Source organism: Cygnus atratus, chromosome 14 (genome assembly GCF_013377495.2).
Source record: "Cygnus atratus isolate AKBS03 ecotype Queensland, Australia chromosome 14, CAtr_DNAZoo_HiC_assembly, whole genome shotgun sequence".
Classification (NCBI taxonomy): domain Eukaryota; kingdom Metazoa; phylum Chordata; class Aves; order Anseriformes; family Anatidae; genus Cygnus; species Cygnus atratus.
The window spans coordinates 10,175,433-10,188,111 of NC_066375.1; the positions used below are offsets into that span (position 1 = coordinate 10,175,433).

The 12,679-nt window shown below is 42.8% G+C and overlaps 1 protein-coding gene across 1 annotated transcript in view; it reads right to left on the bottom strand.

Moving 5' to 3' along the window:
• CPEB4 (cytoplasmic polyadenylation element binding protein 4) overlaps window positions 1-12,040 on the bottom strand; it is a 43,068-nt gene extending 31,028 nt beyond the window's left edge. Inside the window, exon 1 of the mRNA XM_035559735.2 lies at window positions 9,182-12,040. Coding sequence (XP_035415628.1) covers window positions 9,182-10,303 — 1,122 coding nt within the window. The 5' untranslated portion in view covers window positions 10,304-12,040. The remainder of the gene's footprint in view (window positions 1-9,181) is intronic.
• Between the last annotated feature and the right edge of the window lie 639 nt (window positions 12,041-12,679).

Here is a 12,679-nt window from a genome sequence, read left to right on the forward strand (position 1 = left end):
TGTTATATTAATGTAACACAAAATATCCTGGCACTTCATTTTAATTAGTAAATTCAGAATAACCAAACTTTGAAATTTTTACGGTATCACCAAAGGTCACTAATGGAAGCAAAAAATCTCCCATTCACATTATTATTCACCTATCCCTGTTATCCATTTATTTATTGATTTGGAGATCTGTAGAAACACCTACATGGAATTTTATATATTAATCAACCTCACATTTAATATTTCTGAGTCCAAGAACTCTAATATTGTTTCCAAAGGTTTTATTTCATGCATGTTTTATGAGATTCATCTCTGAACTGAGATCAAGCATGGAAAGTATCTGTTGACATAAGAAGGCAGGAGATTACAACATTAGTTGGTCTAACCTGCTTCTCTGCAACTATCATTATTAATGCAGTGAAAATGCATTTTTTGTCCTTAACTCTAGCTGTGAAGCTGAAACTTCTCCAAAGCAAACAGATCCAGATTTGATCATGTTTCAAACTAGTGAATTCAGAAAGGTAATGCCCCTCTGATACAGAGCTGAACGCCACAATGTCCCCTACCGCCAGTAATGGAGTGCTAAAGCAGTATCGATGGCAGTGCTGCAAGAGGCATTCTTTATATCAGACAACGATCAGTCATCTTGGACTTTAACCACTTAATACTATTTTAAGAGCAGGAATCCACTAGCTCGTAGAGTCCTGATCCATTTCCAAGTTTGTAAGTTACATGCCGACTGCTAAAAAATCCTGTTTTCTAACTAAATTTTCTGACAGTTTTCCTTTCCTTGGAACAGTGTATTACTGACACAGAACTGGCGAAGTATTTCTACCCGGATGTGCTGCATTTCAAATAGCATCAGAAAGATCAGAATTGGGAACCATTTACTTTATTAGTCTAGACCAAAATGAAATTTGCTATGAAAAGCATAGCGTGGCCCTGTCTCTCCACAGCATTTATTTCCTTGGCCATCTATATTACATTGATGCATCTTAGAGAAACTATTGCAAGCATTTGGATTATTTAGTTTCACAAGTTTCCTGCTGGTTTCTTAGTAATATGGTGATATTCTGGGAATACTTAGTTTATTGTTTTGGTTTATACATTACTAGTCCCTGAATTTTTCAAACTTCAGTTACACTAAAATACCTGAGGAGAACTGAGTCCTGTGGTCTGCATGCTGGACCCACTGGGATCCAGCAGCTGTATAACTGAGGAATGGATACTGGAAGAGTCTCTACATTTTCAGCAGTCTTCCTAAAGTGACAAAAATAGCCTAAGACACAGATGGGAACATTTTCTGAAACCCCAACATGCTTCAGAAGGTACTCTTTCTTTCCATTCTGCCTTTCGTATCGCATTGTGTTCCTTTGTGTGGGATTAACCTCAACTCCAACGTATAAACAGCTGTAAAATCCTTACAGGGTGCAGAAACTGAGCAGTTTCAGGTGTCTGCTGAATTTGTGGCACTTAGCATTTCAGTTGTTTGAGACAAACAAAGGGCGAAACCAAAGCTAAATGACTTCTGATGTACTGTGCTGTGAATGTGCCACACTGAATGAGCACTAAGAAAGTTTCCCATCTCTAAAATATCCACGTTATGCTGGATTGAGCTATAGTAACGAACAGAGGGTTTTGCCGCAATGGGTAGTATTTAACATTGAGAAAAGAGCTTAAACATTTGAGGAGGAAAAAGAAAAATTGAATTGAAGTGGTTAGCTGATAGGAACACCATATTGTCCAATGGAAGCAGTGTGGTGAGGAGTTTACAGTTTTCCCCTTCTTTTAGCGTAAGGCCCATAAGCTTCTAACCACACTGCAGACACTTTAAAACACGGCGCTGTGCACCAACACAAAGATTAATTGGTTGTATTCCTACCTTTAGCCATTCACAATGACATAAAAAGAAGGACTGTCTATAGAACACGCCTGAAATACGGCCTGCATTCAGATTCCTGCTCTCCAGTGGTTCCAGTAACCTGTCACAGTGACTGACAAGGCTGTCATAGGCTAGAGAGCTCTCAAAATGTCGATCCGTTACTATTTCTTGGGAAGATGAGTCTCGTTCCTCAGCTGTTTGAAACAGTTTGCTCCTCCATGTCTCCACTCACTGATTAGAAGATAGCAAACCACATTAAACACAACGCTAGGAACCACTACCAACTGTTAAACTGAGTTTGGGTATGTTCCTGAAATGAGTGCAGCACTCCACCTCTCTGGGAATGCAGAGTAAATTCAAGAACTTGGCATATAAGTAAACCTGTATACATCTATCGCACGAAAAGATGTCTCTCTTATAAATGACCTAAATAAAAACTATCCGAAATGAAATCAGCAGTTTGCACACTGCTTATTGTAAAAGAACTCCACTAATTTAGCTGACTACCTATCATGCTACTGAAAGGATCCATGCTACTAGCGAAAGTCAGCATGTTCTGTAAAATTTAAAGACCTTTTATTCTGAGACTGCTTTGAAAACAGTAGCGTGAGTTTTGCCAGTCTTAACTTCCAAGATGATCAGCACATTCTATCAGGAACACATATCCAAAACATGCGTGTAACTTAAATACATAATATATCTAACATATCTGAAAATAAGGACTGAAGCCATGGTAGCAGTGGTGGCCGTATTGCTGGATACATGTATAACTCTGCATTTAATTCCATGACATCAAAAAGCTGTAACAATCAAAATATTGATCACTGGCTGGTATCTACATCTGGGAAAGAGCTATTCTCAGATACACATTAATTACAAGTTATAAAGCAAGTGAGTCACGCTGTGCTCAGTAGAAAAAAGTAATGTTTTCTTCAAGAGACTTCTTGTAAAGAAAATTAATAACAGTAGTGATTTTTTAATGGATTGATTCACAAAGTTACAATGCTTTCCTTGGAGCTGGACTGCTTATTGTACTCTTATTTACTTATTTAGTTATGAGGAAAAGATATAGGGCTAATGAATACCCTTGAATAAAGCAAAGTGTATACACCCCAGTAAAAAGTATGTTAACTACAACATGATATTATTTACACAGGGTGATCACAAAACCTTAGCTTTACACGAGTGTGTTTTAGTATATCTAAAAATCTGCTTTATCAGAGAGCTCAAAGGGCACACAGATTTACCCTTGGGAAACTGGAAGAGAGGTAGAAAGACATCAGGTTGAACGCAAGACCACAAAAAAACAAACAAACAAAAAAACTCTGCAGTCTTAATACACGACTACATTTAAAATGCCATCCAATATTTTAGAAGATACTCATTAAACATCATTTTGAAAAAGTGGCATTGTTTTCACAAAATACACGAGGTGGCAGCTAACAGAGCTGGTTGAGGGAGAGCATCGAGATGGTCAATATTCTACAGCAGCAAACGTGCCAATTTTGAACTAACCCCTGTCCAGCTCTGTCTACAGAAAAATAAAAAACATTCAGGTTCTCCTACTGTCTAGAAAGCATTTATAAGTAGTAAAGTGCTCATAACAATGCAATCTCCTTGTTAAAGCATAGTCGGTAGAACCCAGGACTTTGGAGTCACAACTCCATCGTGGGATTCACACAGCATGGGCAAACCACTCCGCCTCTCTGACCACAGGGCTTTCCCCACTGACATCCAGACAGATTATTTTACATTTAAAGGTCTTGTGAAAAATGGAACCACTTGTAAATAGGAATTTTAAGTGCTATTCCGTTTTTATTTTTCAAAGTCCAAAGACAATTCGTTCCAAAAAAAAGGCAGGTGGTACCAAGCACGTACAAGTGTATAGGATGTGCTCCTACACAAAAGAAATTAAAAATGAAGTTTTGATGAACAGGAAGATCATGCTTGGCACTTAGAAACCCCATACCTAAGGTCTCCTATACATCAGAAAAAACATAGGTCTAAGTTTAATAATTAAAGTGCAGACCCATTATATTTAATCCGCATCGATAGCATTATCATCACCTGAACAACTAAGATTCAAGAAGTTCAGAGTTTCTGTTCAGTGCTTCCCAAGATGAGCCTACCAATGCTAAAATCCCAAACTGTACAAAAACTAAAGCCTGGTGATGTATGAGCACCTGCTGGTAGCTAAGGCTGTACCTAATCTTAGAAAATCTGATTTCTCTGAAGACCGAGGAATCAACAATAACGCAAAGTCTGTCTCTGAGTTAGGCAATTTATTGAAGGTGATTAAGCAGGATTTACAAAGCAGGTGTAATTATAAAACTGGGACTTGCTTTATTTATTTAAATCTTTGTCAAACCAGAATACCTATGAAAATTAGAAAACTGACAGCTGCATTTTCTACCCTTATCATAGCACAGGAAGACTGAAACTTTCGGAAACCTCGTACCGATTTCCCACAATTAAAGCGCCTGATGTCACGGGCAAAGTACAGTGTGTTGGGAGAGGCCGATTGTAGGCACTAACATAAGTTTGACATCTTTCTATTAATTGCAAAGCAAATTTGGACTTGATTATACTTCTGGGTAGGCTTCTCCTCCTTCTCACCGCCTTGCAAAGGCCCTGTTCCAGCTTCCCATCCAGTCTGCAGTGAATTAAAGGCTTGGAGTAAACAGGTTTTTCCTGAAAGGATGTTGCTGGATGCTGCCCTGAGCATCTCTTATAGCTTCACCAGGGAACAATATGAAAAAGCTGGAAAAGTTAAGTGGCGGATGACACAGGAGCTTTTTTGGGAGGGAGCACTTCTGGTTTTGTCAAACTTGAACTTTTTTTAAGTGTTAGAAATTACAGACCTTTACAAAAATTTCCAGTAACGTGCCTGATTCTATTTTAGCCACATATTAAGTTTTTTTATGTACCTTCTATAAATTATTTTCCACAATATCTTGTGTTCTCGGTCTTTGTGCTGGGCTGCTAAGTATGCAATTCATTTTCAAAGCAAAATGCTTAATAAGAGTACTCCTTTTAATCTTTGGAAAATACAAACATAATTCAAATAGCTTTTCACAAAAGCTCTCTTTAACAAGAAACCCTGAGGTCAAAAACGCACAGGAGGGCCAAAGCCGGAGTATTAACATCAGTAGTAAGTTTATAAAACAAGAACAGTGTTAACTTCCACAGTACTTAACTTGTGCATGTCATACCACATTAGAGTGCTCCTAATTCCACAGGCCAATAGCTGTGGGGAACAGCACACAAAACACTAATTACTGCACAGCTGATGGAGTCATAGAAAAATGGGTGAACAGACATTTAAAAATCCAGCTTCAAGTATTTACTCTAAAATGATAGCTTGAAATTCCTCAGCATAGTTGCTGCTGCTAGAAAGGAGAATAAAAGCCTGCAAAACTTTCTGCAAAAGCAGCAGCCTCACTTTCTGCAACCAGCCTTATGGAAAGGCTCCTCGACAACAAAGAACAGATATTAAAATAAAAAGGCATGGTAAAGAAATTTCCTTGCAAAATTCCTCCAAGAGGAAAGCTTGGCAAATGCATTCAAGAGGGCTTTTTTAATTCCAAATTCCTGGGAATTTGTTTGTCTTAACGTGCTTATTAAATCAGCCCATTTCTATGGGCAAACAAATCATGACGTATAGCTCAGAATTAAAACACAGTCTGTAATCACGGATGTGTTTTCTCAAACCTTCCACATCTGCCTGAGGGAGAGAAAGTCCCTCTGGCACAGCCCCTCGGTGAATTTGGAAGGGGTTATATACCTGGAAACTAGCCACTGAAGAAGAAAGGAAAAAACATTTTTGAACAAGTGGATATAATGAACTGCTCTCCAGTACAAAATTCTTTGAAATGAGCAGTTATCGTCAAACCTGATTCCAGGAAGAAACGCAAATTATTTTGAATTATTTTTACAGAAAGCTGAACACTATTGCTTAATCTGCTAGTGCCTTCAAAGACCGATTTAAAAAACAGCACCACACATGTGAAGATGAGATCTGGAAACCTGGAAATGCCTATCAAAGCAAGATTTATGCATTGCATAACAGGCAGGATGTTCCACTCTCATGAGGAAGTGCAAGTACATAGCAAAAGGAAAGCCAAAACAATCTTGAGGGCAATGCTGCAGTAAAATGCAATTACTGAACACATAGTTTGCCAGTGCTGCAAGGAGGGAAATAGAAGGAATAATTTTAAAAATCTGTAGCTTTGTAAGATGTAACAGTCACAGTCAAGATATTTTCTTTTATTAACTCCCAGGGAAGGCTGTTGTATCCAAAAACACATTATTATTTTTTTTAATTTTTATTCAGGAACCATTCTTTCATTTGGAGACCATTTCCTTTTAAAATGAATACACAAAGAACAATGGCTTTTCTCTTTTCAAAATATCTTTGAAGGGGGAAGGCTGCCCAGTGGTTAAAACACAGTATCGAAATTTAATTTCATTAACAGATTTGGTAATAGTCTTCCCTGACCTCGCCTCAAGTTCCATCTCTGCAACATGAGGATCCTACAGACGTGCTGCTTCTGAAGTGTTACGAGACAGGATTCCAAATGAAAAATAGTTGTGACAAACACCACAATGTTTTGCATGCAACTCTCAAACACCAACCAGGCCACCACCAAATTGCAAGATTATCAAGCATCTCAAGGCAGCATTTTCCTTTTATCTGCGCCGTTTGGAATGCCCATTTCGTCTCAAGCGTCCCAGGGCCAGGGGCAGAAGTATTTGAAGTGAGCAGCAGTTCCCATTAGTGGCTCATGGGGACATTATGCAATGTTGTCCTCTCCAAAGAGGAAATTAGCACTTACGCTTGGTTACCCTAAGATTTCCATCCAAACGCAGACTTCTGTTTCACCAAGCTTTAGAGTAAAGATAACTTTTTTTTTTTGGGGGGGGGGGAGGGGGGGGGGAAGTGATCCCCAAATACCTGCAACTGCTAGTTTACATCCTGCCTTATAAAGATACTAATTTTCAGTAGACTGCAGCAACACTTGTTAATGATTTAAGCAGCAAAACATAAATATTGAATGAAAGGGATAGTTGTATCAAATTACCCCATTATGTTGCTGCAGCAAAGACAGCTTTCAGTTATTTCCTAAATAGGAATCTAAGAAGATTCCAGTAACAAAATAGCCTTGTCCAGCACATGATTGCATTAAGGAGGATAGTACATGTAATATATACATATATATGCATAAGCACAAATATACAGTAAGCAAAACTCCTTATTTCTGCTTTTAGTCAAGCATATAATCAGCATAATCAAGAAAAAATAAAAAATACATCAATGGTTGAATTTTACATCATTTGTTTCCAGTGATTCAAAAATCCAGTATGCTTTCAAAATACAAAGGACCAAGTAACCAAAGCAGATGAAGATTTTGCACCAAAAAAAAAAAAAAAGTTATAAAAAGCAGTCGTCCAAGATGGCTTCAAAATTAATCAGCATCTTTCTAGGTCTGCAGTGCTGAAGTCCTGTTTTGCTGCCCTGCCCTTTTCTTCACAGAAGTGATAGTAACAGACTGGAAAGCACTTCACTCCAACACTTTCCTTTTCTTGGCATGAAGAAGTGTCAGACTTGGTCTTGACATGTACAGCTTTATCTCAGCATTTAAGTAAACAGATACCAACATGCTACACAAAAATTATTTCTTTACCACGACCAAAATAAGCGTGTCTGATATTTTATGTTTGGAACATAACCCAAAAGCCAAGGTTGACTTTGTCAATTTCCTGAAATTTCCTTGATATCAGACCAAGCATGTTTCTATTGGTGCACATACATTTGGGCCTTACACACAGCAGCAAGGACATGCTCGATCTCATTCTGTCACTCTGTACATCAGCTACGTGTCAGGGTACAGAATGAATTAAACTGCGAGCCAAGTATTGCTGCAGTGAGGCTGAAAAAAGACTGACTCCAGCTGCGTCCCTTTTTCGACTGGTTTCAGTGTATAAATTTGGTTTGCTGGACACAGGTTCATTATATTAATTAGAAATCCCGATATTAACATCAATTACTGCTATGCATTGTGAATTTGCATGGGCTCTACCTGATACCGAACCAGCTAGCAGCTCTGCAGCAGGAAAAAAAAGGTCTCTAATGGAAAGTTAGTGCCAGCAGCTGCCCTGGTGTCTGAAGGCTGCATAGGCTGGCCCTGCAAACCCAGCAGAAACTGAACAGGGTACTAAGGAGAACCGAACCCTTCCTATGTCTGAATCCACCGTGCCATTATTACATATATTTATATTTCTCTAGGGTGGTTGATAACATGAGACATATTGCACAGTTCTTATCTACTGATCTCTCAAATTATTTTAAAGTAGGTCACCCTGCTTCTTACAGCATGACTAGAAATACTGCAGTCGTTTTGAAATTTTCACTTTTGCCCTCATTTGAAGATGTTTAAAAAACCCCACTAAGTGTCAAAGAATTCTTGGGCTTATGAATCCACGTTAAAGGACTTCACAAAAGGCATATACACACACACACAAAAAAAGTTTTAACTAATGGTCAGGTGAAGAGTTTTAATTTTTACTGCAAGTGAGGTTCAGCAGTCTACAGTTCCTTTCAGATTCCTAAAAAGTTAGCCTAGAAGGAGAGAGTGAAATGTCAGACAAGCTATCTCCTATCAGGATGAGGCCATATGAAAACACAGGAGACCACCATCTGACGTTCGTCCAGATCTATTTTTGGTTGTGATTTAATGGCCTGTACCCAGAATTTGCTGCCATCGCTCAGGAAAGCAAAATGTTTTGATTACCACCATATAAAAAAATCAGTTTCCAAAAAATGCTACAAAAATTCTGTTGCACTACAAGTCCATATGGTACTGTAAAGCAAAATACAATCGCTTAATACTTTTCTCAGATGTGGTATGTTTTCAAATACTTCAGAAGGCCTCAGATCTCTTGCACTTCATCAGGCAGCACTTTTTTCTTTATTCCTTTTTGTAGATGTACTTGCTACTTGCAACTACATTTGTTCTTTGGTTATTTCTTCGTGTGTATAAATATTAAGCTGAAGGAAACTGGCTAATTATAGACGCCTGGTGGGATATAGACATTTATATGACCACTACTATTAAAAAAACAAGAAACACATGATTCACAGCTCCGAGTGTAATTACTATGACATTTCAAGTTAGCCGTGTGGCTTTTTTTAGTTGCAAACACAGAAGTCATACAATCACACCGGGCTTTCAAATCCCCATCCCACCCCCTCTATGGTATTTTAATGCACTCGTGTTACTTTTATTATGGATGTTAACAGAGAATACTCACCTGAAAAGGAAAAATGTTGTCAGCTCTATTCAGGCTGTCTTCCATCCATGATTTCGGAGCAAAGGTCGAGCTGGGTCGAGCATATTTCTGCAACTGGATATGGTTACTTGCAAAATTCTTCTTTAAGGGCGAGATGGAGTTCAGGGGCGTTATCCCTCCGTTCAGTCCCCGGCGGTGGTCTCGACCTTGGGACCCACCCCACCCACCATATCCACCGCCCCCGGGGCTCCATGAAGATGGTGTCGGCGATGGACTTTGGTAGCTGCTCCATGGAGAAGGCGGCTTGTTTAGATTATTAGCCAAATGAGGCAACTGATTAAAAGCAGCATTTCTATGTGTAAATGGAGGCGGATGAGGGCTTGCAGGAGACCTCCTCTGTTGCTGATGCTGATTGTGATGATGCTGAAAATGGGGGTGATGAGGGTGGTGCTGAGAGAGGGGTCCAATTTGAGGGGAAAAGCTACCACCAAAGCCAGGGCTGACGTGATGTGGAAAATTCTGAAACAGCAGAGCACCATTATTAGCCGAGGCAGTAGGGACCCCTCCCTGGTGAAAAAAACTTGCATCTTCATTGATTATTGTAGAGGAAGAAGGAGCGATAGCTGCAGACCAGTTACTAAAACCAGTCAGAGAAGATGCAGTGGATGTCAAGGGCTGTGTCGAAGTGCCTAGCCCCGAAGCCTCTTGATAATCAAATCCTGTTAACACCGGTGACTCTATTCTTATTTTCTCCTTTCCATTGCCATTCTCCGAAGAATTATCACCCTGATTTTCTTCAGTTTTAGCTTTCTCAGGTTCAGAGAGCATGCCTGCTTCCTGACTTTGACTAGGGGAAAGCTGCTGTTTTTCTAGGGACTCTTGCTTTTCCTGTTGCTGAGTTTTAGATTTTTCTGACCCCAGAATCTCATCCTGAATATTATGGGCAGCTGGAGCAGGAAAGAGCCAAGCTGACCCAGCACTACTGCCATTGGCAGCTGTGTTATTATTTATAAAAGCAGCAGGGCTGGGGGTTGCATTTTGATGATGGTGTGGAGGCTGCAGATGTGGATGAAATCTGACTGGAAAAGCTGACTTATTTCCAGTGTTGTTTTGCACTAACACTCCAAACCCGTAATCCCCCATTTATTATATTTAGGGTTTGAATCCTCTGTGTAAGAACAAGTCGATGTTTAGTGTTTACCTCTTCCTCTTCTGAGGAGAGATTATTAAGTATCCTGTTTCTAGCTAGATATTCCAGTTTCTCCCTCCACGCTATTTATTTCAGATTTGGATATAGACTTTTGTTTTTGCAAAAGATAGATTTCTTCAACTATTTAAATGTGTCAATTGGTGCCCGTTTCCTCCCTTCAGCCAGGAGAAAGGGAAAAATAAATCTTTGGTTCACAAAATAAGAGGTTTCCTTTTTCTAAACGAAACACACAGCAATGAGAGAAAAAGCTTCTGGGCAATAAGGATAAAGAGATTCTAACTATCCTGTTTTTTTCCTCCTCAGCAGCCTTGACTCGCCCATAAATGAGTTAAGAGGAAAAAAAAAATATACAATGACGTCTGGTCCCCCGACCCCTTGGCAGCAAAAAAATAGATTTAAATCTGGAATAATTTAATACATCTCTATAATCTAATATATATTTGTCCTGTTCAAAAAGAGTCTTTGCTGTGGGTAAGAAAAAAATTTACCTCAGGATTTCAGCATTCAGAGGGGTGAAAAAGAGGCGTGAGTTGCAGAGGAGGCTTTTTACCGTGCTGCTGTGTTTAACCTATTATGTGTAGCAACAATATACACTGTGTGTGTGTGTGTGTGTGTGTGTGCGCGCGTGTGGTTGTTTAGAAGGGGTAAGATCTTATCTCAGGAAATTAGTATTCTGTGTGTGTTGGGTGGGGAGTGAGTTGTGCAGGAGAAGGGTGGATTCTTGATGCTGCTCCTTTTGGGCTGGGTTTCTGAGCTCGCCAGACTCGCTTCTTATTTATGATCCAATATTTGCGTGTCCTTCACATGAGCCCTGGCTGTCCGCGGAGGAAGATTTTCATCTCAGAAATCAGCATTCAGCGTTCGGGAAAAGGGAAGGGAGGGGACAGCAAGCTGTGCGGGAGGAAGGGGAAGGCGATTTTTCTTGCTCTCTCTCCGCAGCTGGGAGGGTGCTCCTGGTGCCGGGCTCGCCTCCTTCCTCCCGGATCCGTGGGTTCCCTCCGGGCAGGCTGGATGTGCGTGGACGTGGTGATTTTTTTTTTCCCCTCAGGGTCTCCGCATCCAGCCGGGCAGGCTGGGCTGGGTGCAGGCAGGCTGGGCTCGCCAGGCCCCGGCTCGCTGTGGGGTGCCCCCCGCGGTGTCCCCCCACCCTCACGAGTGTCCTGCTGTCGGGGTAGGCAGGGGGGGGGTAGGCTTTTTTTTTTTTTTCCTTTTTTTTTTTTTTTCTTTTACCTCAGGAGAGGAGCAGCCTCCGGCGAGGAGGGGAAGGTGCAGGCGGCGGGGGGCCGGGCTCCTCTCTCCCCCATGGAAGGTGTTTAAGCGGTTCTCCCGCAGATTTCGGGGCAGGGGCTCGGCCGCCGGGTGCCGCGGAGAGGGGAGCCGTGCGGACTAACCGGGGCTCGGGGGCCGGAGGTGGCGGCGGCGGCGGCTCCTCGGAGCAGTCCTTCCCCTGCTGCGCGTCTTCTGGGCTCCAGGCGGGCTTCCTTCCCCCTCATGTAAACCAGCCGGGCGCCGGGCGGGGGGACGCTGCCTCCGGGGGGGGACGGCGACGGCAGAAGGGCAGCGCCACACGCACCCACGGCTCCGGGCGGGCGGCAGGAGCTCCAGCAGCCGGCGAGCCTGGCCGCGACGGGTCCTCGGCTGCCGCTCGCCCCGTCGTGCCGCTTATTATGATTTTTCCTTTAACCCCCTCTACCTCCCCTTTTCTCCTTCCCTTCCCTTCCCCTCCCTCCCCCCCCCCCAGCCGCTTCCTGCCTCGGTGCCGCAGCCGGTGCCTCCCTCCTCCTTTCTCCTCCTCCTTTCTCCTCCTGCTGCTGCTGCTGCTGCTGCTGCTGCTGCCGCCGCCGCCGCTCCCCGCCCGGCCGCCGCCGAGCCCGGTCTCCTCAGGAGCGAGCCGCCGCACGAAATGACAACCAGCTGGAGGAGGCACCGCGCCACTTCCGCTCCGCCGCCGGGCGCGCCCCCGCCCCGCCCCCGGCCCCGCCTCCCCGCCCCAACCCCGGCCGCCCCGCCCCGCCCCGCCGGCTTCGCGGCGCCATTTTGGGTAAGGGCGCTGCCCCCCCCCCCACCTCCGCCCACTCCGCGGGTCGAGCAGCCATCTTTGTTGTGGGCACGTTGATCCCGTGGGTGGTGGCGCGGCGGCCATCTTGGGCTGAGCGAGGTTCCCGTCCCCGAGCGGCCATCTTTGTGGAGGGCAGGCTGTCCTCCCTGCTGCAGGACTGGCGGCGGAGAGGGCCCGGCCAGGCCGTTCCGATATCCGCTGACGCTGTTTCCTCCTCTGTTATCGTGTCTAATATCTAAGCATTAAATTA